This window comes from Amphiura filiformis, chromosome 15, assembly GCF_039555335.1.
Source record: "Amphiura filiformis chromosome 15, Afil_fr2py, whole genome shotgun sequence".
NCBI lineage: Eukaryota > Metazoa > Echinodermata > Ophiuroidea > Amphilepidida > Amphiuridae > Amphiura > Amphiura filiformis.
Genome location: NC_092642.1, coordinates 20,853,536 through 20,878,981, shown reverse-complemented (window position 1 = coordinate 20,878,981; position 25,446 = coordinate 20,853,536). Strand labels below are relative to the sequence as shown.

General features: G+C 35.2%; 1 protein-coding gene across 1 annotated transcript in view; it reads right to left on the bottom strand.

Annotated features, from left to right (window-relative positions):
• Positions 1 to 25,446, bottom strand: part of LOC140171377 (furin-1-like) — a 185,485-nt gene that overhangs the window by 64,243 nt on the left and 95,796 nt on the right. Inside the window, 3 exon segments of the mRNA XM_072194621.1 lie at positions 2,872 to 2,909; positions 2,912 to 3,043; positions 15,132 to 15,220. Of these exon segments, the coding sequence (XP_072050722.1) occupies positions 2,872 to 2,909; positions 2,912 to 3,043; positions 15,132 to 15,220 (259 nt within the window).

Here is a 25,446-nt window from a genome sequence, read left to right as displayed (position 1 = left end):
ATTGATGCCACGGGAAAGCGAAATGGAGTATGAAGCTCAAATTTTCGGGATTTTACTTTCTCATCAATATCTACCACCACACAGAAAAAGAAAAAAATTGAAGGGGTGCTGCGGTGCACATCCCTGGAGTTGACATGGAATGGGTCAACAGGTGTATGAGCCCAGGCTTGGAGCAGTAACCAATGGTTACTAACGTGCACTATGACAGCGAATATATCAGAATGCCAATTCATAGACACACTTCAGTGGGCAAAGCTTCATAGTAGATGGTATATAAATCTATTATTGCTGCTCGTTTTTAAATATTAAAAAAAAGTCCATTATAAACACTGCACAAAGATGGTTACAATCCATATGATCTCAAGCCAATTCGCCGTCGAAGTGACATAATAATCGGATTAACTACCATAGCAATAGAAGAATACAATTTTTGAATAGATCGCCCTGCACTACAAGAAGGTTGCACTCATCACCTGTGTATGTCTGCAATCATAGATTGAATACAATACCACTCTTTACAAAGATACATACATGTATCTTACAGGTGCAAGTGATCAGCATTTCTTTGACATCTATGGTTCAATGCAAAGGTTAACCGTGTGAATGTACCAGACAGTATTCAAAAATTGTATTCATCTATTGCTACTGTAGTTAATCTGATTATTACATCACTTCGACGAATAGATCTTCTCAAATCGAAGGTTAGTGAAAACACCTGTTTGTGTATATGATGACCACACATATTGGGTGCAGCAGTTATGCTAGTTGTGCAATGGGCTATTCCATATAAAATTCACACTACCCCTGTGGAAGATTTTGGAAATATCTTCCACAGGGGGAGTATGAATTTCAAACGGAATTAACACATTAGCAGCTCCATTTGAAACTCACCCTCCCTCAGGGGAAGATTCAGGTTGAATCTTTCTCAGAGGGTGTATGAAATTCAAATTGAGCTGCCTAATGTGCTCATTCCATTTGAAATTTATACTCCCCTGTGGCAGATATTTCCAAAATCTTCCACAGGGTAGTGTGGATTTTAAATGGAATAGCTCAATGCATGCATACACACCTGGTGCACATGCATGGTTTTTCAAACATTTCCGATGTTGATTTGAAAAGGTCTATAACAGTATGCTCATTATCAATTTCAAGGTTCATAATGGTCTATTGTGTACAACTAATTCAAATTGTGAAAAGAAGTAAACATCACTCAAAAAGGAAGTCCACACTTGCTGAACAGATTCTGACTTTTCGAAACAGAATATTCGATAAACATGACTTCATTGCCATTCTATTTCCAGTAATGTTTATATTCAAACAATTGTTTGATGATGTAAAATCAATAATATGTTATATAGAATGTCTGGAGGCAAACTATTATCAATTTCACGTCATCAAACATTCACTAGAAGATTAAATAATGAAGCCATGTTGCATCAAATATTCAACATCTACTATACGAAGTCTGTAGCGGACGTAATTCTGTCTTGATTGCACCAAAAAATAGAGCAAAGTTCTTATGAAAGGAATGTTTAAAGTGTTGCTTTTGTTCCACAGTTGATTGAAGCAGTCTTCGAGGAGATGTTACTAGATCATAAAGCCTCACCAGGCAACATGCTGCCAGCCTGACTGCAAAACAGCAATTTCTGAGAATATTGCAACAAATTGTTGTTTATATACTGAGCACTTTGCTGCTCAATAACACTTAATGCCTTGATAAAAACACAAATTCAAATGCTTCAAGAGGACACTCTCTCACTCTCAGAGGTAGAGTTCATACACATGCATATTGGTGTGTAGCCTTTATTAATTAAACTTAACTTAAGAGTTGGTTAGGTACCCAAAAGATACAATATTGCAATATCAAAATTCATATGATTTTGCATCATTGAACTGTGATCCGTGAGCTTGTGAAGTGGCGGGGGTTTCACATTTTAAATGCCTAATTATACATACAATAAATGTTAACTTAAAAATGTTTCCCTTTTTCTGTTCATTTGTACACATTATGTTACATTATCTACAACAAAATATTTGAGACATACTTCTGCAAATTTTGAATTGCAAATTTGATGCATAAGTGAAAATGTGGCAAATAATAAAATTCAGTTTTTTACTTGGGCAAATATTATTTGCATGTCTCATAGCTGCTGCACACAGTTGCTTTTTAGTGCACCTTTGTCTCAGAGAAATTGTTTTATTTGTTGGAAGAATTGAGTGATTAACAAAAAAACTCATCATGTGGATGAAAGATTGAGTCAGCAAAATAATAAACACATAAATATCCATGAAGCTTTGAGACTTACAATTTTTTTTATATCGTTTGCTGTATCAAGTCTTACAAACAAAACATTCTGTGAGAATACAAATTGTATGTTCAATGGCTGACTTGTGTATAATGGCATTTGCAGAGGAATCCAAAACCTTAGAAAAACTCATGACTTGGGATGAAGTTGCTCCTGCAAGCATCCCGAGTCCCACTACCCTCATACTTTTAACCACAGACTACTACAAACCATTTGCAACCAGTCAAAGTCTCATGTTTTGTCTGCTGTAAAATCGTTCGATTGTGCCGTGTCTAGCAATCATGCCAGTGTTGCGTGCCTTTGCGTATACGCAATAGAGCTTTACGTGTCTTCGCGTTTACGTGAAAGACCGTAAAAATACGCAGTACGTGCGTAGCAGTCTCGCCTGTCACATTTCATGGAACAATCAGCCTTCATTATCGGGTTATGCTGAGACTTTGACTGTTTGGAGTTGGTCTGTTATCTCTTTCTCCATGCTTTTAACAGACTACAAATTGTAAATAACAAAAAAGGCAGCTATTGCACATACGTCTTTCTAACAATCACATGAGGGAATGATACATACCACTCTGACGCCATTTGCAAATGCTTTCTTGGCCAACTTGCGGGTCCATCCACAGTCTTGCCATCATCATCCGGGCCCCAGCTAGCGCTGTATATGTCTACATGCTGTGGGTTATGGCTTAATGATTGGGCTTCTACTGCATCCGTCACTTCTCCATCCAACATACGTACACCTGTAGCATTAAGACAAGATGGAGGGAAAAAAAGAATGTATGTTATTAAGGATCTTTTACATATGAATACACACTTGATATAAACTCTTTTTGTTTGGCCTGTTGGATATCCTGGCATTTGGGATGGCTTGTACAATATGCTACGCACGCCTGTCAAACACCCTCTGACACAGAATAAGGCACAGCTTGTGAGTGGCATACATATACCCAATAGAGGCCATCAGCCTTTCCGAGGGATCCGCCATCTTGTGGGTACTGCCGTTCTGCATGTCATACATTACACCCCGATTACACGGCAGTCGCATGGCAGCGTTATGCACCTCTTCAGTCAGCGTCAACGCGGTGATCTTAGCAACCAGGCACTCCGTACCCACAAGATGGCGGTGTTGACGTCACAATGACTACCTCTATTGTATAACCTTGCTGAAAAATGCTAATGAAACTGGGTGTATTTTGGTGATGCTGGCAAAGGTATAATCACATGTCTGTACACGGGTGCTATAAATCTACAAATTCACTTCAGATTTTGGTACCAGATTCAGGTACAAATACTTGTGTGATTTTTTGGGTCATTTTCCAAAAAAAAAAAAAAAGGCTGACCGACTTGAAAGGTCCGTCCGCCTGTCGAACAGGGTTTCTTTTTTCATTGCCTTATAGTCCCAAAGTAACTCAGGGGGTACTTAATACAGGCCATCTGGCCTTCTGAGTACCTCCCAGGCCAATAAGTGTGTCTTTTGAAAAAACTAGAGGTAATACCCGTATGCGTAAATGATTATTAAGCTCAATATGCCCATATGCATAACAGCAACATAGCCGGACCCACATGACCTTTGACCTGTTTGATGTCCTTTGACCTCGGATGACAATTCATTCATTCATTCATTCATTCATTTATTTATTTACCATTTCTTACGTCAGTTAAAGAGTTAAAGGGTTAATATAATCATAGACCATTTAAAACATGTTTTAAATGGTCTATGATATAATACAATCACCAGCATAAAGTGGTATAGTCTAATCCTGGAGACTTTTATTTACCATAGCCTGATTCCTCAGATTTATTTTACCAAGTTTAAGCCCAACCCAGGTGATAGGGTACTGTTTCACCCCATTGACCCCTTATGACCTTTGACCCTGGATGACCTTTAGGATGACATTTGACCTCAGATGACATCACTTATTTACCGTAATTAATTAAATCAATTAATTTATATATTTTTATTGTTTTACTCACTACACTTTCTTTCTTCCTTCATTTAATGGGTTAATATAAAACCCACAGCGGAAGACATTGGCTTTATAGCAAGAGTTGGTATATTGTGCAAGGCCTATACATGTATCAGCATGATCAGTGCATATGATCCGAGCTATTTATAGATTAACAGAGAGGACATTCAGGGTGCAATACCATACTGTGGATTTTGGATAAAACAAACAAAAACAATCACATTTTCGCCGATTTTGAGCCCAATTCTTTACAGATCTCAACCAAATGTGACCTCTGCATTCACCTCACATCCAGGATTCCACCCACCGAGTTACAGCCCAATCGGACCAAGTTTAAAATTTGACCTTTGACCTTAGAGCTCCGATTTCGACCGAAGGTAGCTTACGACACTCCCGTATTTTCTGCATCCCCGTGCGAATTTGGCGAGGCTGGCATCAAAACTGACGGAGCCTTTTACACACACGCCCGCATACACGCACGCAACATTAGGCAAATTATAGTAAGATATCTGTTTTTAGCTAAAAATATCTGAAATTATTTAAACCATACATACTTTTGTACACAACAAGTGTAGAAAAATATCTGGAAGTTGAAAAAAAAAATATCTGAAAACAGATAAATATCTGGTCTCTCACACCCCTGGTACCTCCTCACTCAATGTTTGTGCTTGTTGTTTTGCTGTTGTATTTTATTTATATTGAATGAAATAAAGATAAATGAACCTGTAAAAGGTAGTTTCTGCTACTAATATGTGATGTGATCAAGCAAAATGAGTCGGATGTCGGAGTATTGCTTTTGAGATATAACCAATAATAGCATTCAACTTCTTTTGTATTTTATTGTTCTGAGCAATACTAAAATGGCCATCTCTGGAACCATAAGTCTAATTATGATGGGGTTTTCACCAAAATAAAGCTCTGAGAATGGCTCATATATTGCGATCGAAAACTGATTTTTGATTTTGATCGACATCAGACTCATTTTGCTTGATCGCATCACATATAAAAAGCAAATATTGTGTTTTACTCATGAGTTCTTAATTGGGAGGGCAAACAGGCATAGAATGAAAAACAGAAGTACAAACCAAAGCTATATATAGTGCTTGTTGTTTTCTTATAGCTCAATCGAAGAGCTTTGTTATTGACGCTGACCAGTACAATGAAACACAACCTAGATGTCCCAAATAAAAGCACTCTAAAGAAATGTCCGTCCTGAAGTAAACAACTACTAGCTTAATCCATTACGACAACATAATTTATCATTTATTGACTGTCCACTGAGATAGCAGGACCCTCCGAGCTGATGCCGAGGTTTTCAATTTAAAGCCGATTGTGATCTTGTGACTGTAAATGTTTAAACAGTTATTACAGGCTGTATCAAAATGATGGGTTCCCATTGGTTTGGTGTTTATTGACAATTATCTGCTTTTTCTAAATGCAACATGGGATCCTCTTGGAATGGCCAGAATTTTTAGTTTATAACCTTTTATCTTTTATCACATTTTAATTTAACAAAATTGGTGGATCTTTTGTTGCTTTTTAACGAGGCAGTTTTGTCCATAATCACAGAAAACTGATATATACCAATCATTTTGAGACAGCCTGTATTTTTCCCACTTGATAATTAACCTGATTTAATTTCTTGCTATGATCTAATGACCTTAATATCTGAGTCTATTTTTGTGGCGCCCTCTACGGAGGGGCCACATATAGGCATGTACTTTGTGAATAGCTTCTAATTTCACTCTTGCTAGATTTACTCCTTAATTGTTTTGCTAAAATTATGCCCAGCTCAGAAATAAAACCACAATATGCTAGGATTTTATTTTATTATTGTTTTCTGATATGCACGGGATAAAATGATGTGTGTATATTCTTTGTTTAAAATACAAAATTAATGGACTTATAAAACACCAAATAACCCGTGACCTTTGTATGGTTTAAACCAGTTTACCGCCTCTTAGAACCCGATAGAGCGGTGACATTTGACCATTCTAATTATGTATGTTTTGAACATGTTTGCACATGAACTAGTTGTTTACAGTGTGAAGAATCTACAACATGCTCATCTATCAGGGCACAGTTCTTTAACCCCAATACATTTGTGCATTCATTGAATGACCTTTGAAAATGTGAGTACAAAAACTCATACTTTGCAAATTAAGGTCAAATTTTGCACTATGATTGTTTAATTGAGGTTATTGATAATATAGTGATTGCACACAGTGCACCTAATCCTTAAACCAACACCAATTAATTATAGTTGACCAACACATCCACTGTCCAAACATGAAATCACTAATGGTTTATGTGCTTGAATACAGCTCAGTATCTTTGTGGTGACTATCTCTGATAAAAAACAAAACATTAATTAACGAAAATCAATCCTGGTCAGCAGAGAAAGGAATAAATTTGGAAGACATGACTGTGTTGAAGGTCAGAAGTTTATTTGCAAAAATAATATTTATTGTAATATGCCTAACTGCTGGGAAGGGTTCCTAGCAAGGTAAAGTGAAAGAAACCCCAATGGCTATTTTGTCTGTTTAAAATAGAGTTCTATGGCCGACTTAAAGTCATAATTATGACGTAATTTTGTTATTTATTAATTAATTTTTAGCAGAATTAATAACATAAAAATGGGCTGTGCCCGTTTCATGAAGAATAACGATCGATCTTACCCTTGATTTAACAGGCCTGTCAATTTCTTGGTATTGTTTGATATGAAAGGAGGGTATGATTGTTTTGTATTAGTTTAAGTATTTCCTAGCCTCTCTTAGCCACATGGTTGGCTACAAAAGACACAGAGTAGCCTATACCTTATAAACTGGCATGAGTCGCATGACCCCAAGTTTTCAACATTTCAGGATTGTTTCTGGACGGAGGTCGGGTGAAAACGAAATTACGTTTACATGACTTTGTCGAAATTGGTCGTGTGACAAGAATGAGTGTATAGATGACTAGGGGAAGCTTACTTATTTGTGTCTTCTAGTTATCCATCATATACCCTAGGCCCTGATAACGAAATTCAACAATATTCAATATCCAAAGCAATATCCTCACTACAACGGCCCCCAAAACAGAACTCCCACCCCACATAATCGCAAATTGACACGAAAGCTTCATTCCATGAAGCATTTCTCTCGTATTTGATCATCTTCTACTCTTCCCTAAAAAAATCATTATAATACCAAATCTAATCACCATGGAATTCACCATATCCCGTCCAGCTCACATTGGGCGCCACATTCCTTTTTTAAAGGGATTTTTATTGTGTGTGCTGTAAAGAAATCTTGACAATTGATTCTAGTGACATTGACCCAAATTTACTGCATCAATAATGTACCATAGTATCAGAGAAACATAATTGAAATCCGTTTTAAATTCACAAGGTATTTATTTGTTCTTCATTCTATGCTTCCACTTATGGGAAATAGGTTTTCAGTCGGTGAATATAAGTCGGCATAATTTCTTAATAATAATGCCTTCTTGTTTTAATTGCCAGTATAGTTACACTATCTTGCCATATTTATCATTACATGTTCTATATTCAGGTAAAACAGCCCAAATATCTGGTATTAGATGCTTTCTTTTTAAGTTACTATACGGTGTGTCATAAGTCTGTTCCTCCCCCCGTAAGAAAACCACTTTAAGATGCTTTAAATTAAATGACTTACACAATTAATTTGATATTAATTTGTTACTGGTTATTGTTTTAGATTAATTAAAATGTCACTTGGCAATTTATTTGAAGTTGTTGTCTCTTTATGGTCGATAACCTCCGAAGGGATGCAAACCTCAGTCAGTATTGTTTTTCCATTGAAATCTGAGGTTTGCAGATCTTTGAATCCGTCAACACATACAAAATTAGCTCTAATAATGTAAAACAACGGCCGACATATTTTTTCTTTGCAATGCGCCTTTAGATTCATTGTAGCTAGTAGCCCAAAGGCAAATAAACAGAGGGGGTACTTCCATATTGATGCTACGCTCCATGGGAAGTCGGAATATAGGCGGAACGGACTTTCGACACACGGTATATAACAATTGGGCTACTTATGAGTCATTCACTGTGGTCTGGTTTGCCAACTCGCTGTGCCTTGTACCACTAAAAAACACCTGCTATTACCCAGTGAATTAAAACAGAGAACACACTTCATGATTGAATATAATTGCCTCTGGAATGGAAAGTGCTGTATATTTGGATTGCCTTACTGTGCACTTGTTAAAAATGTCAATTCAGGTGCATGCTAGGTACATCTGTGTGAAATTAAATTGCGTTTTGAATGTTCCTGTAATCTTGCCGTTCAAATGCCAAGTGTTTCAGGTACATTCCTTCATAAGGCACATTATACTCTTCACTTCAATAGTGCCTTCTTTTTAATAATAGCCAAAATTGTAGGTACATTGTTGTGTTTGGTCATTTTGATGACCGCATGCCCTTTGTTTTTGGCTGCTGCGAGATATAAACCCCAATGGAATGTCCAAAAAGTCATTTAAATATTTTCTTCCCACCATTGTTTTTTTATTGTGTTTTCCCTTGCCTGTGATTTTTATTGATCTCAGCTGTTCTTGAGGTTTTATGTGTTTTCTTCTTTTAATAGATACAGATATTTAATATGAAAAAAAGTGTTAAGTGCTTAGGGGCCTTTGCTAGGGCATCAAGTGCTACATTAATCACTACTTTATTATTATCTGAAATTCTGGGATTGTCACAAACAGCTGAAGGTAACGTATGACAAGGCAAGCTTCCTTAAGTGTAAGGCATAGGACTGTTTAGAAAACTGGATTTCCATGGCAATTTCTATTTTACACACACCCCCCCCCCCCACACCAAAATAAAGCAACATCAAGATCTGTTGATGGCTCTTTTAGTATAACATAACAGCATCACTTGAGAAATAAATAAATAAATATCTTTAAGTTGTTTTGATCATATCTCAAAATTGGTGTTAGCCACATACATCTCATTTCCCTACACCATATCATATTTAGAGTTTCCCATCGATAAAGTTTCATTTTGGTTACATAAAGATGTAACCTTTCTTACTATATTGTGTAATTCAAGTTGATGTCTGTCTGGTTGTGAGGCAAACCATTCATAATTCAAGCCACTTTTATTGTCTCTTTTTACCCTGAGGTTTCTGATATAAAAGGTTTCCTGCACAATCACATGAATTTTCACTATCATCAGTTTATACCATCTTGTTTCTAATAAACACTCCCCCTCTATAAATGCCCGGAACTGCTTTGTGTATTGAATGAGAGTAGCAATAGAATGGTGAAGCATCACCACAGATTACAAGAAAATTAGCCTTTCACATGAATTTTCTTATTTTTTCTTTTCCTATTATAAGCACTATATAACAGCATGCATGATTGGTCGATAGGCGGGCATAAACAACGTTTACGCCCGGCTTTCCGGTCGTAAACAAGCTGCACTAGAACTGATGGAGGATATATGCACACGATGTTCGCGCACGTCCAAACATGATGGACTGAGTAAGTAAACGTTTTCTTACAATTAGCGATGGAAAAACTTTTAAAAATAGGATAAGGAACTGGTAGTTTTTAGTCTTAAATGACAGTATTTTTTAGTTGTGGAGGAAAATAACAGTACACAGAATGTTGCATATGTATGAATAGGTAATAAGCCTGAGGGTATAAACAACAGTTTTGGTCATGAAAATAATGCATCTTAATTTACTTGTTTAGACTACTTGCAAATGATAAAAGTTTATATTTGTCTGGAAAATTAGGCAAATTAACAGAAATCGCTCAGAAAATGTGATAAAAGTTGTGTAAAAAGTGTGTAATTTTATTTTACCAAGTGTTGCTAGTTGATGTGGTTGAGCTCCATTGTATCAACAAGCAGGGCTCCTTTTATTGCGACGGGATACCATGTGTGTGGCATTCAATATTCACTTTAGCACATATTGTCTTGTTATTACTTGGCTTACAGATGAAGTAGCTGTTCTCAGTAGATACGTATCACTTACAATTTTTTGAAAATGTACCTCAAATCATAACTAAACTTCCTCTTGCAAATACTCTTAGTTTTACTTCAAATATTTTTGTTTAAATACCACTGCAGAACAACAAAACAGTACTAATTAAACAGGAAATTCAACTTACAAAATCCTACATCCAAATCCCAACTCAATTACACCAGCAAACTATATATATTCTCAAGTATAATCGTGACTATCATCTTGTACGCAAAACTCATCTTATTATATCCAAACAAGCGCCCAATCTCTAGGAAGTACAGCTCTCATATTTTCTTTGACTTCTCCGGTAAACATGGCTTCTTCTACCTTAGTGTGTAAACTAAGAGCTTTTAAGCTTAAGTGGCATCAATGATAATCTCATCTTATTTTCTTTCCATTTGTGAGCGAAGCACAAAAAATTGGGCGTATATTGACTTATCTAGACTCAACCGAGTGTTGCATAAAATTTGATGTTTATGTGTGTTGTGTTGAACAGCATAGAGTACAGTGTCATTGGCCCATTCTTATATAAATTCTTGAAATCAAAATATATTTTTCATGGGATGAGGAATCATGCAGTTTTCAAATATATTTTATGTCAAATTGGACCCATGGGCATGGGAGTGAAGAATAACAAAACTGGGATTTTGATTATTCCCACAACTTCAGCTTTTTCAGTAGTGGACTAGTTAATTTGTAGGCAATATAGTTCTGTCATTACCAAGTTCAAGTTTGACATAAAAAAGATGTTCCTAACTACACTGGTTGGCAGAGCAGAATGGCACTTGTTTACATTTTGTGAATGTCACACCATTAACATGGAAATGGGGTTCTGATTGGCCAATTCAATAACAACAGACCGGTATTCTAATAAGAAGGGAACACAAGAGCTCTGCATATGTTGCTCATTAACAGGGCACTTGCATCGATCAGACCAAGAGAGTGCCATTCTATGGAGTCAAGTTAGCTCAATTGATAAAGCGTTCGGCTATGGTGCGAGAGGTTGTGGGTTCGAACCCTGGTGGTGCCCTGGTGATGTCAATTTGTGGAATGTCTAGGGTGTGCGCTCTTGAAGCAGTAAAGTCCCTGAATTGTTGTTAAATGGTTTATGGAATGATGTGGGGCCGTAGTGGTCAGCGACAACCTGTAACGTGTACTGAGGCTTGTGGATCAACATCTAGGCACTGTGCCTGTGCGTCGCGCACTATAAATCACAGCGCTTTTTTTTATTATTCTTTTCTGACAGCCAGTGTAATTTGTTTGCTTCTTGTTTGTTCTGTCTGTCCTTTTCTTTGTCATGTAGACTATAATTTATCATTTTATTTTCAATTTTCAGTTTGGTTTTCCTCGTTAACTACCTCTGAATTTTGTTTACCAGAGATGTCTCTGATATTGTTATAGACAAATATATAAAAATACATATGCCCCAGAGTAGATTTCAATACAATTTTCCTCCATCGCTTAGTTGGCATGGTAATAGAAAGGAATTGCCAACAAAACATTATCAATAGCAGCGCTAATGTATAGGATTGTTGCATAGACAACAACAAAAATCCTTCTATCCAACATAAAATTTGTCAAATTTATACTAAATTGAGAAATGCTTGCAGGTAAGACAAACCCCCTCTGGTTTCTATTGTACCATATCTATTGTATACTCAACCTGCAGGGCAAGTAGTCCATTAGCTGTGAAAGTAACCAACTTTGATGACAAAGCTTACTTTCTCTCTAGTAAGGGAAAAACAGCTTTATGATGCGATGAAGCAAAAAAATTACACACAAAATCTGATTTCAGGATAGAGCTGTTACAAGCATGGACCTATTGTTAGCTATTGTTAAGCTTGTAGTTAATACATCTTTGAACTTCTCAAAATTTGCAAAAAACTTCTTTCTATTATGCAGCGTAATTACGCAAAATCTGATTTCAGGAGAGCTGTTACAAGCAAGGATCTATTGTTAGCTATTGTTAAGCTTAGTGTTAATAAAATCTTTGAACTTTTCAAAATTTGCAAAAAACTTCTTTCTATTATGCAGCATTCAATGCCCCCCTTTGCAATCATTTGATTTCTTGTTTTCTGAAGATCTCTCTAGTAAGGGAAAAACAGCTTTATGATGCGATGAAGCAAACAAATTACACAAAATCTGATTTCAGGATAGAGCTGTTACAAGCATGGACCTATTGTTAGCTATTGTTAAGCTTGTTGTTAATACAATCTTTGAACTTCTCAAAATTTGCAAAAAACTTCTTTCTATTATGCAGCGTAATTATACAAAATCTGATTTCAGGAGAGCTGTTACAAGCATGGACCTATTGTTAGCTATTGTTAAGCTTAGTGTTAATACAATCTTTGAACTTCTCAAAATTTGCAAAAAACTTCTTTATATTATGCAGCATTCAATGCCCCCCTTTGCAATCATTTGATTTCTTGTTTTCTGAAGATCTGATAAAATATTAAATTGATTGACTACAACTGAAAATACACCACGTAATATGCAGTCATTCAAGGACTCATTTTTAAATGATGAATAAACTTCAACATGATTAAGTTTATTAATCCTGACATTAATTGTGTTTGAAGCCATAATTTTTATCCTTGATAAGTGGGTGTTCCTGAAGTTCTTAATTAACCATACATTTTATTTCACAAATTAATACACTAATGCTTAATTTTAATAGCAATCTTACATTCAAAACATTTTGATTAAAAACTATGAAGAAATTACTTCAATTCTGGTTAAGTGGATTTTAAAACATCAATTTATTCTTAAGATATGACTGTAATTAACCAATTCAAGTGTGTCTGGTATCTTGTATCCATGGCAACCAATCTTGAAAAATAATTTTAAGTGTTGTGATGGGTAATCTCCTGCAGCTACCATGCATTTCCTCCATTTATTGCTTCAAATTCAAATTAATTTCACACTCAGTCTGTAATTATCTCTCCCAAGCTCTTCAATCATGTGTGCCCTTTTTAAGTGCTAATTTCTCACCTTAATGGGATATTCCAGTTGAAATCCATACACCCCATACGGAAGACATCTTAATCTCCCACACAAGGGAGTAACCCATTCAGGTAACCCCACTTGAAATTCACACTCCCTGTGTGGAAAATTAAGGTCATGTCTTCCATAGGGGGTGTATGGATTTCAACTGAATGGAGCAAACCTTTCTGAAAAAGCTTTTATCACCATACTGCATCATGTTAATTTGCTATTTTTCCATTTAATTATTTCTGTTTGAATTGGACCTATAATAAAGATGTATTTGCATTCAAGAAAGAGCACAGGCTTGGTGCTTGAGATTCACAAGAACATAGTACAACCTTGATATATTCTCCCAGTCAAAATAAGAACTTGGGAACATTTTCACTGGTGGGCCAAAACCATCTCAAACTTATAATTTGAGTGTATGAAGAGGTCTCAAATGATAACAGGGTGCCTTAGAGGAAACTGACATTATAATTGACCATTTCAACAGTCCCAGTAAATCCTACTATTTGGTTGTAATTACAGAACTCTTATACAGAGACCTGAAATACATGTGTGTACGAGACTCTTGTGGGGAAAATCCTGCAGTTAATTCACAAATTGCACAACCCAGATCTATCAGACATGGTATCAGTTCCTCAGGGGGAAGGGATGCAATAATTGACAATTTAAATAGTCCCAGTAAATCATGGTTGAAACACGAAGGTCCGTATGTGTGTATGTGATGTGAAGGAAATTCTGCATATTGCACATACCCATGCTATCATAACTTAGGATTTGGTCATAGGTCAGGTTCAGGAGTATCCAATGTAACATCATTGTGCTTTTTCATTGTGCCAGTGGTTTGTCATCATAATGAATCCCAGATTACAATGAATATTCCTGTTGTACTGTACCCATAAATGAGTACGACCTGATCATATCTCACACTAGTAGACAAAATCTGTGATCGGTTGAAAAATCTATAATCCAACACAGATTTTTCATGGATTTTTCAACCAGTCACAGATTGTTCACAGAAAAATGTCTCCCTAGTGTCCCCAAATGCAAACCTGTTTATTCATTGATGCTGCCCACACTTAATGTCTTGTATAAAGCAATTCACAGGTTTGTATGGGCAATTCCAGTTGAAATCCATTCACCCCTATGGAAGACAAGACCCTAATCTTCAACACAGGGAGTGTAAATTTGTGATTACTTGAATGGGCGACTCCATTTGAAATCAACACCCCTGTGATGAGGGTTAAGGTCATGTCTTCCATATGAGTGAATATGGATTTCAACAGGAATAGCCCATTTGGGACCATTTATAGCAGGGTGCTCAATTATCTTTACTTGCTGGAAGTATCTTTACTTGTGAAGGCCCACAATAATTTAAAAGATCTGTGTTTGAAGGCCAAATACACCTGTTTTGCACTGTTTACTGTACATTTCAGAGCTAAGGACCAAACACAGTTGACTTATAGTAACCTGCGATTTGTCTGTTTGGTGAACTCAAAACAAAAATATTTTGCAGCTACAAATAAGTGACATATTTCCAACTGTTTGGGCCATTATTTTAACAGACTGTTGTTTTTGCATGTGTTTTTCTAATGTGACAAACAGCAATGAGGTTTTTGTTCTCTGATTGTGATATGGTTCTTCAATTCAATTCCCTGCTCAAATGGCTAGGTATTTACTCTTCTCAACATTTTCTCACTGCAGCACATCTTTGCTGCAGCAGAAAAGCACTGCAGCAAAACTTCTGCTATATTAATGCAACAAACAAAATGCACAAATAAGGTTGAACTGTATACCCCGTCACATACAACAACATTGTCACAACATTGTAACAATGTTGCTACAACTTTATGGTGTTAGCAGGGTATACTGGCCCTTTTCATTACCTCCTATGCCAGCATTCCATGCCACTCCAACACTGCATATACTGTTGTTTGCTGATGCTGCTACCTCCCCAGCACACCTGGTACCATGTCTGTAAAGAAGAACAATAGAGGCTCAAATAAGTGTTCCGAGAAAAATATCTAATCATAAATTGACAATTCAACTTCCAAAAGTTTCCAAAATGAAACCATAAAACAAAAGAGGCTGAACTAAGTGTTCAGAGAAAAATATCTAACCATAAATTGACAACTTTTCGGTATGTACCAAAGGCATTCCCAAAATGAAACCATAACTTTGTTATAATCGATACGCACATCCTCACTTCACACTCCAAACCAGTCAAACGTGCACAGAGATGATGTCCGTCAACAACGATGTATGGTTTCTTTGCTAAGGCTTTTGGGGAATGACCGAAATGATCTATTATTAAGGATTTTTAGATCAAACTGTTACTCACAGTTGCAGAAATATGAGTACCAGTTTTTTAAGTTAACATTATTTTCCAAAAGAGGGTTGGGCTTCTGCTTCAAGTATGACAGTATACACACATTTGACAAAATATTTTACCACATCCCCTGAAGTTTTGCCCTACCAGGAAAAAGTGTTAAGCAAGAATTCTGTTACAGAATTTTACACCCCAACCATTTTTAAGCCACAAAATGTAGCCGTTTTGACCTCAACTGAATTGCAAACAGTTTTGAAAACAAAATGCTATAAAGAAGTTAAGGGAAGGGGTATGAGCGTTTGGACAGTATTTATTTTGGGACATTAGAGCACATCAGACATATCGAATTGCATTCTGAATACGAAGAATGTCCTTCTGATATCAAATAATTTTGATTTTTGAAATTCGCAATTTAATACACATTTTATGGCAAATCATTAAAATTGATATTTTTGATATTTAACAGTACTCGAAGTAAACTTTATAAATCTGATGATTTATACTTAAAGTGTATGTAGGTGGGATGAAAAGCCGACGATCAATTGAAAATTTTGACCTTTCAGATTTAATATATGGATTTTTTTTCCAAAAACACCAAAATTAAAAAGGTCTTTTTGGGAAAAAAATCCATATCTTCAATATGAAAGGTCAACATTTTCAATTGACCTTCGGCTTTTCCTCCCAGCTACATACACTTAAAGAATATATCATTAGATTTATATAATTAACTTCGAGGACTGTTATATATCAAAAATTTGAAAAATATCAAATTTTTATAATTTGTCATAAAATTTGTATTATATTGTGATTTTAAAAAAATGAAAATTAATTGATATCAGAAAGATATGCTTCGTATTTAGAATGCAATTTGATAGGTCTGAGGTGCTCTCATGTCCCACAAAAAATACTGTCGAAACGCAATAAACGCTCATTCTAGATCCCTTAAGTTGATCAGAAAAAAATGAAATATTGTTTTTGGTGTTTTTAAACCCCTAAATGTGTTAACAGAATTACTTACCCAGCCCTCTTCCCCCATTCCCAAAAAATAGCCCCTTCAAATATTTTTGTGTGTGATACATGTGCAGTTGATTTCTCTGCACAACACAATGTGTATATCAAAACTATATTTTAGTACAAGCATGGTTAATAAATGATTTAGTTTAGAATAGGTGATGAAAAGTGAAAATTAGTCAGTTAGTCAAATTTAGTTAATGACTAAGTGTGTGGTGAAAAAAGTTTGAACATGACATGAAATTGAGGGCTTAGAGGCAGAACTGATATCGATTGCTCTGTGCCAGAAGCAGGTAAGTGCAATAGCTGCCATGTGTAGATGATTAGATGAGTACAATATATAAATGTGTGTAAATTGCCAAATGTTCACAGGGCAGTTATTACACTTACCATACCAACTTCTGGCATATAGTTAGGCCAGTGAATGTGAAATTGGTTATAAAAGTAAATAAATGTTACTGTTATGATGGATATCTGCAGAAATGCAAATAGGTGTATTTTAAACAATTTCAATCATATTATGCAATCATATATTAGAAATAGGAATTATTCCTTAATCTACAAAACAAGCAACCACTTTAACTCCAGAATTGTGAATTGTTTCATGCAATTTATGCAGTAAGCAAAATGAAAATTGTCCTGGTGAAAGTAGTTGAATTATTCTTCTGTGTTAAAAGTGAAGTAACAGCACACATTTCTTTACAAATGCATGTTTACATTTGTTTTAAAAGTATCCACTGATATAAGAATAACGATTTGCTTTCGTTTATATTATTCCGCACCTGATCGTGACCATACAATAACAATATGGGACATTTTATTTATTACAAGCGATATAGTAAATATTTGAATAAAAAGTTAATTTTTCTAATGGTTCAGTTGCCGCAGGCAGAATGACAATTGCCTTTACAGTTTCAAGCCAATTTATAAAGTACAACTAATTATTAACACTGGTCAAACACCAAAAGGCATCTGAATATCAGATGTTTACATTAAAAATCATCTGTATCTATGCAAATATTTTTTAAATCTAATATTATTATAAACATTATGATTATGATCATGATCATTATGGTCGATGCAGTGGAAGTGCTCCGGTGATTATTGTTATTATTATTATAGTCGACTCTGTGAAAGTGCTCCGGTGAGTGTGCCAAATTTGAGTAGCGTAGAAGTTTAATTTTACTTTTTATTATGATGCTTATTTACAGCTATAGAATATTTGTGGTTTTAAGGATTTTGAAATTTGTTAAATTTATTTCTAACATTGGTATTTCTATTGCACTTGTACAGATCCGTAGGAAATGGGGTCCATGGCTGGCCCACTTTTTAAACCAATTTTAATGTTTTTCTTTAAAAGTATGATGCCAATTTTGAGTCATAACCATGTTTTGACTGCCCCACATCTTGATGGATTTCCCACGATTTTCTGCCTTATGACGGCCCTGAATTTGTAACTTATATTAAAAGTAAATAGCAAATACATCTCCTAAAGTATATATATTACCTAAAATGGTTTTAATTTTTTCCACATCCTTTAAAATGAGCCATACAATTTTATTATATATTTTTTGCAGCTGTAAAAGATTTTAAAATGTTTTCCTTTTATTTAACCTCAGAAACATCCGTCCTACAGCTGTACGTTAAGTGTTTTCCTTGAAAATCACAAATTATATAAAAGATCGTTATTTATATCCATACACATATATCACTCTTATATATGAAAACTAGCGGGACCTAGTACTGATTGCATGAAAGCATTTAAATTGTCTACAATATCCAGGTGACATGTCCTTTATTCCTTGCAGTTTTAGGAAGCATTGAGATATTGTCTCAATTTGTCTTAAGATCTGCTTCTAATTTCACAAACAGTTACCATTTTCAAAAATTACACACTTTAACACATGTAAAATGCCATTACTGCTGTAAGAGGAAGTTGAAGTTGACGGTCACTAAGTGAGTAAAATTGACAATGCAGGATATTTGATATCCTGACAAAAACTAAATGTTTATATTATTGGAAAAATATGGTATTGCATCTCACTAGAGGTGAATATTCTCAGATACTGACACCTTAACATGTGATGCAGTAGGTTGTGGGTAGCTGGGTACTATAGGTGTAAATGATTGAGTGCAAGAAAAGTACAATATTAATAAAGAAAAGGGTTTTTTCTATCAACTTTTGCTCAAAACCTGAAACCAAAGTCAGGGTTTTGAGTCAAAAAAGGTTACATGCATGCATGCGCAGAATTTTTCATTGTGGTATTCTGTGGTATTTTCGGGTGTAAGGGTTAACATAGGCTCTAATGTGGAAAAATACATCTTAACTAACCCTAACACAGAAGATCCGAAAAAGCCAAGAAGAAGAATTTTTGACTTGGCACCCCCGGGATTCGAACCTTTGACCCCCGCATGCCAACCACACGATCGTGGACGGGGAGCTACACAGGTTATTGCTGCCCGCCAGCAATTCCGTGAGCATCTGACACTTAGGGTGATTGCGTCATCGCAGACCCTGGGATGCATGCATGTGCAGAATTTTTCATTGTGGTATTCTGTGGTATTTTCGGGTGTAAGGGTTAAAAGATTCACATGCAGCAGCAGGCAATCGCATCTTGTTGATATGGATGTACACATGATGTACACATGATGCTGGGGAACCAATCTGAACCTTCCCACAGCTAATTAAGTTCAAACACAAACTTTTTCAAAATATTTGACATTTAAAATACCCATGTTTTCCTAACTGTCCATCAAATATTGTAAGCTATAATATGTGATGCGATCAAGCAAAATCAGTCGGAACTCTGCAATAATAAATTTTCAGTTTCTTACAGGATAGTAAAAAACATTTACAAAGCTGTATTTTGCAGAAAACCCCATTGAAATTGAACAACCAGTTCTAAAGATATGAGCAATTAAAGAGTTTCCAAAACAAGAAGAAATAAAAGGAAATATTTCCTTTATTTGGCTATATCTCAAAATCAATATTTCCGAGTTCCGACTGATTTTGCTTGATCACATCACATATTACCCTTCGGTTTTGTCACATAAATGAACATCAACAAACATCACACATGATGAAGTATAACTTCTCCATGCAATACTCAATCAAGACTGACTCTACTATTGAACAAAATGCCAAACACTACCATAACTCTCAATCTATGCCACTATCAACAATAACATTTCCTATGAATCTGTAGCATCCCACATCCACCAGGATATGAAGCAATGTATCAATGTCATTTCATTGAAAATGAAGTAAAAAGGGGAAACCCACAGCAGCTGATACTGTGTATCCCATCATGCTCTGCAGTACCATAGTAAAACTGCACATGCCATAGAAAATGTACACAAAATCCCTCACTTCAACTTTCAATTACTCGCTTATATCAGAGACTTTTGTTTGAAAAAATATGATCTCTAAAGTATTGTGAAACTATCCATAGCTCTCAATATCTAAGCGGCTCTTGTTTAACATTTGCTATGGACCAGGCAGATAGACTAATTTACTGCACCTGTAGTATGGACTTCCAATGTGCAAAGTTCAAAAACTCAGCCCCACAATTTCAAAGTCAAATTTTGAAATATGCTTTTAAATATATAGGATATTGAACTCTGCCATTGGAAATGAGATGATTTTCTGCTCATAGTGAAATGTCTAAGGACTAATAGAAATTCCCTGAATTCCTTGAATGGATCATAAAAATAACAGAGTTCCATTCATGCAGAGAATAGACAAATGAAAATGTTTAAAGAAGACCGCACTGTCAGCTATTCACAGAACAGGTCTTTATACATCATGTATTGAATTGCCTGGGCTTGTACAATATTTATCAAGTCTGTCTGGTGAACTTTCTGTGTGTGATCAATCCAGTGCTTTGCCACAATGATACTTGGAATATATACAAATCCGTTAATCCCATTGCATTTGACCCACAACATTGATCATAACCCCCAATCTTAACCGCACAAGTAAAACTTACCCTATGCCACTTGTTTGTGGCAAGAGTCTTCCTTTGATTCAAATCAATTATGGATGGAGACAGATTGTGAGAAAGAATGATAATTTACCTTCAAATTTGGAATGATAAAACAGGAAAGCTTACAATTTTACATACAAACATACAGGCCTAGTGTTGTTATTCACCTATGCCAAGATAGGCCTACACCAAAAAACACAGTACCCTAATCAGATTATTTCTAGAATAATCTTTGTAGCCAGACCATGCAGCTTCTCGAGTTTCTATACCAGGAAAATCACCAATAAATTTCTGTCCAAATTCCATGAAAGCTGTTATATTTCACAAGATACATTGTACACCTATTACATCACAGTGTAACACACAAAAGAGCTCATAAGCATGGGTGTTAGGCCCATTTTTCAATCAAATTCAATTCAAAGTAGTATATTCACATACGCTTTTACATGTTACATAGCAGTAATCACATAGTAACAAGGCACATGAAAATAATACATTTCTACTGGTTTGGATACAAAACCAAGATACCATTTAAAGTATCTCACCTGATCATGAGCAACCAACCCTTTTCCTTGTTTTTTTCAGAATTTGAAATTCAATGGATTACATCCAGGATGGCTGCTTTCCCATTATGCAAAGGGGATATGGAGTACATTCCCTGGTCTTATTTCATTTGCATAAACAATTTTGAGACATACAATTTTATCTGACAGTCCCTACCAGCCCCAGTTGGAATAAATAAGAATGATAATTATATTATTGATAATATTGCTATTACTGATTATGACCTTACATTGGCTTCCCATTAAAATGATTCAAGAGCATTTCTGTAGTTTATAAGTGACTGCACTATACATATCACAGGCATGTCCCTGATAGGTCCAATTCAATGAATTAAACATAGCACAAAAATGAAATCCACACTTGCTTCAGTGGTCAAAAAATTTATTAAAGAACATTAAAATTGATATTATTGTTTGTTGGCTGCAGTTTGTAATGAATTCAATATTGTCTCAATTTTAAAAAAATTATGGAAATTGATGCAATTTGCAAAGTTGCTCCCATCTTTTCAAGTGGAGATCATTGTGCATGCAGCATGCTTAATACCCATCAATAGGTATCTTATATGCATTAATAGACACTGCACCTTAAAAATGTCATTAAATTAATACCATTATGACAATTCATAATTATTATAAGACAAGTGAGATATCATACTGCAGTTAACAGTAACAACATGCTGCACCGATCTTGAAACAGGTACATCAGGTTTGATAATAACGAAATAAACAGGTTTTAATTGTCAAAACCAGTGAAGAAACTTACTATTTTCTTGCTGACAGTTTCGTCAGTGATCCACTTTATCTACAAGCTTCGATAAAGTCAGTGGTTCACTGATGAAACTGTCAGCAAGAAAATAGTAAGTTTCTTTACTGGTTTTGACAAATTAAAAACCTGTTTATTTAGCATGCTTCCCTATTTTTTTTTTGGGGGAGGGAGTCTTTCAGCCTTTTCCCCCCATTTTATTGATTGCAATCAATTCTGTTAGAAATTCTGACCACTCATCATCTGCTCCAACAAGTGTAATCATTCTGTTTTTTTTTATATATTAAGCTATCAAAAAGCACAAAATTATGCACACTTTTCAACAAACTCTGCATCAGTTTACATGCACCATAAGAGTACTGTATAGGAATTGACAGCTGGCGTATTCAAACAACTTGACTTCTTAAAGGATTTGACACTGAGTGCTCGCTCAGGATATCAAAACACACTCAGAAGGGTATAATATTATCTCTAAGGATGGCTAAAATAACACAATGACCTCATCACTTGTTAAGCCTCTGCTTTCATTGTCCTGATTTAGAGGATGCTCAGGAGAGAGCAAAACAAAAATTAAGTGTGGGGATCACTTGAGGCATGCAACCTCCTGGTTATTCCGAAAGAGGGCAAAATGAGAAATTATTGTCCCTGTCACTCAGAGGGGATATCGTATCTAATAAGGGCCGATTTAAGATCACTTTTCTGTGTTTTTTGCCATGATTTTGTTTGCTCTATGAAGATAATAAATACACCACACCTAACAATACCACTTCACCATCTTTTGGGTTACTTTTGTTTATAGTGACAAAGTTTTCGGTGATATTTTAGGGTCATTTCAGCCTCCAGGAAAAAAACAACAACCCAAAATCCGGACTGACTGATGTTATCAGTGTTGTTGTTTTTCAACACTTACATGCTTAAGTTAGAAACTACTTAAAATTCACACAATTTTTGTGCCTTTTATCATTGCGTAACCATGACACTTATTATGTGCATAAACCAGCTAAGCAAAAGCACTATAAAATTCATAATATTGAGTGCCTTGAATGATCAAGATATAGATAGAGATACATAAATGCATTTTTTTTGTTCAGGAAATAAACACGTAGTCCCACAGCAAAATTAAAATGCCACATTGACACTGAATCAAGTACCTCATTAATGTTTTCCTTTTGTATCAAGTTTTGTAGATTTGAGCAACCGCAAGGAATAATTTCAGAAATTTTTACCGTATACATTCTCTCTAATAATAAACACCCCTGAAATGAGCACCCACACATATTTTTTACAATAAAAGCGACCTGAAATGCAGAAATTGCTATGTCATAGTATGTAGGTAAACTTAAAATGGGCATTTATTGGGTGTCAAGATTGTCAAAGTGCCGGACCGCAAGCAATTTGCAATAGAAATAAAACTTACAACAGGATGTAAACCGGTAGTGACCTGTATTTCGCAGATTTTTAAGCTTACATAACACAATCTTTTCATCCAAAATTCACTTGCAATAAACGTCCCCTTTTGAAATACGTTTATTAGAGCGAATGCAGTATACCCAGTGGCGGCACCAGGAATTTTTTTTGGGGGAGGGGCATGGGGGGGCAAAGTGAATTTCAGAGGGGGGCAAAATCAACAAATTTTGCACAAAATTGCCGCAAAAAGTGGAAATGTACGTAATTTTGGGGGTTTGGGCTCAAAAGTGGGGGGGGGGGGGAACAAAAAGTATTTTGAAAGTAAAACATGCAACATTACATGTTGGCAAAGAAAACCGAGTGCCTCCCTGTTGCTAATGTTAATAAAAAATTTCACACTGCTGAAGCAAAAGCTTTAGGTCACTGCATGTCAAATGTCAATCACTGATGTTGCTCTCCAAAATCACCAGGATATACAGGTGAAATGGCCTTTCACATTTGACAGATGAAATTTTGCTTGGGAAGTACTAACAAATTAAAGAGATTTATTCCTATATAATGGTTGGGATTCAGTCAGCTGATTTCCCAAAGAGATCCTGGATCACAAGTATTGCTCTCTCTCTCTCTCTTCTTAAAGCAATTTTCTTACTTCCTTATGTTCCTTCCATGTTGATGCCGAGTAATTGGACTGAAGCCTCCCGCAGGTCAAATTGAATCAAGACTTTGATAAAGACTACACATCACAAAAAACATGTTTCAATTTACCAGGATGACATAATATACTGACAGTCCCGGGCTGACAGTACAACTGAACAGGGTCAAGACTGTGACAAAGCCTACACATCACAAACTGTTTGGTTTATTGTGATAGAGAGTGACCTATTTTTAATAATTTGGTTAAAATTCAATCTTGCCAGCATGTATCTGCAATTGTCATACATCTCCATAAATTCCCTATCATATGCCTTGCATGGATCTGACCCAAATCGTATCTCTTATCAACCCATTGTGTTGTATAAAAATCCTATTGCATCCCTGACTACTGAATGTCACTTTTTTATAGAATGAAATGTTTTCCTGTTTTAGTTTTTTTATTTGTTCATTTTTATCAGAGTTTTGTTACCATTTTGTTAGATGTTGAATCAATTGATGTGTAAGACACCGACAATAGTGATAAGACAGTTGTGAATATATGAATATTATAAATAAATAAATAAATAAGTGCCTTACCCATCGATGGTGATAAGAGAGTAGTGAATATATGATTATAAATAATTAAATAAATAAATAAATAAATAAATAAATAAATAAATAAATAAATAAATAAATAAATAAATAAATAAATAAATAAATAAATAAATAAATAAATAAATAAATAAATAAATAAATAAATAAATAAAAATACAAGATATATATCTGTTTAAATTTAAGTATTGGTTGCAACAACACTCCAATGTGTATTTAAACTTCAATTGGTTAAAAGTTTAATTTTGCAAGTTATTTCTGGCTGCTTTCTTTAATTCTTGTTAATGATTGTCATGACTATGAATGTCTCACTTTCTTTTTCTGTCTGTGATTAAATGGCTTCAAATAATGTTTGGCGTGGGAGCAAAAATAATAACTCCAATTTCCTCAACTCATTATTGATTAGAACGGAACAACAGTAGCCAATAAAAACCTAATCAAAATTCAAAGAACAATATTACAGCCAATGTGAACCTAATCAAAACATGTTGTCAAATATTAGCATACATAAACCAGACAAGAAGCAACATTAGCATGAAAGAAAAACATAAATTCAGTCTCCTTTGGGACTGATTTGCACATCTATTCAATCTATTTATAATTTGTATTAAATCATTCATCTATGGTACATCCCTCGTGTTTTCTGATTACTGCACTTGATATATAACACAGGGGAGATATATGAATGGAATCTTGTCACAGCATTTCCTAGCCACACAAATGAGTTTCTTTTCTTGTATAGACATCGCTACCATTGGTAATTACAGATGAAAAGATAAAATATAATTGCCATTGCAGCATCTTGCACTTTCTCTATTCTGTCTCTCTTCTTTTTGTCTATCAGCCAATCTACTGCTACGTCTCTCATCTTCTCTATCCAGTGATGCCAATACCGTG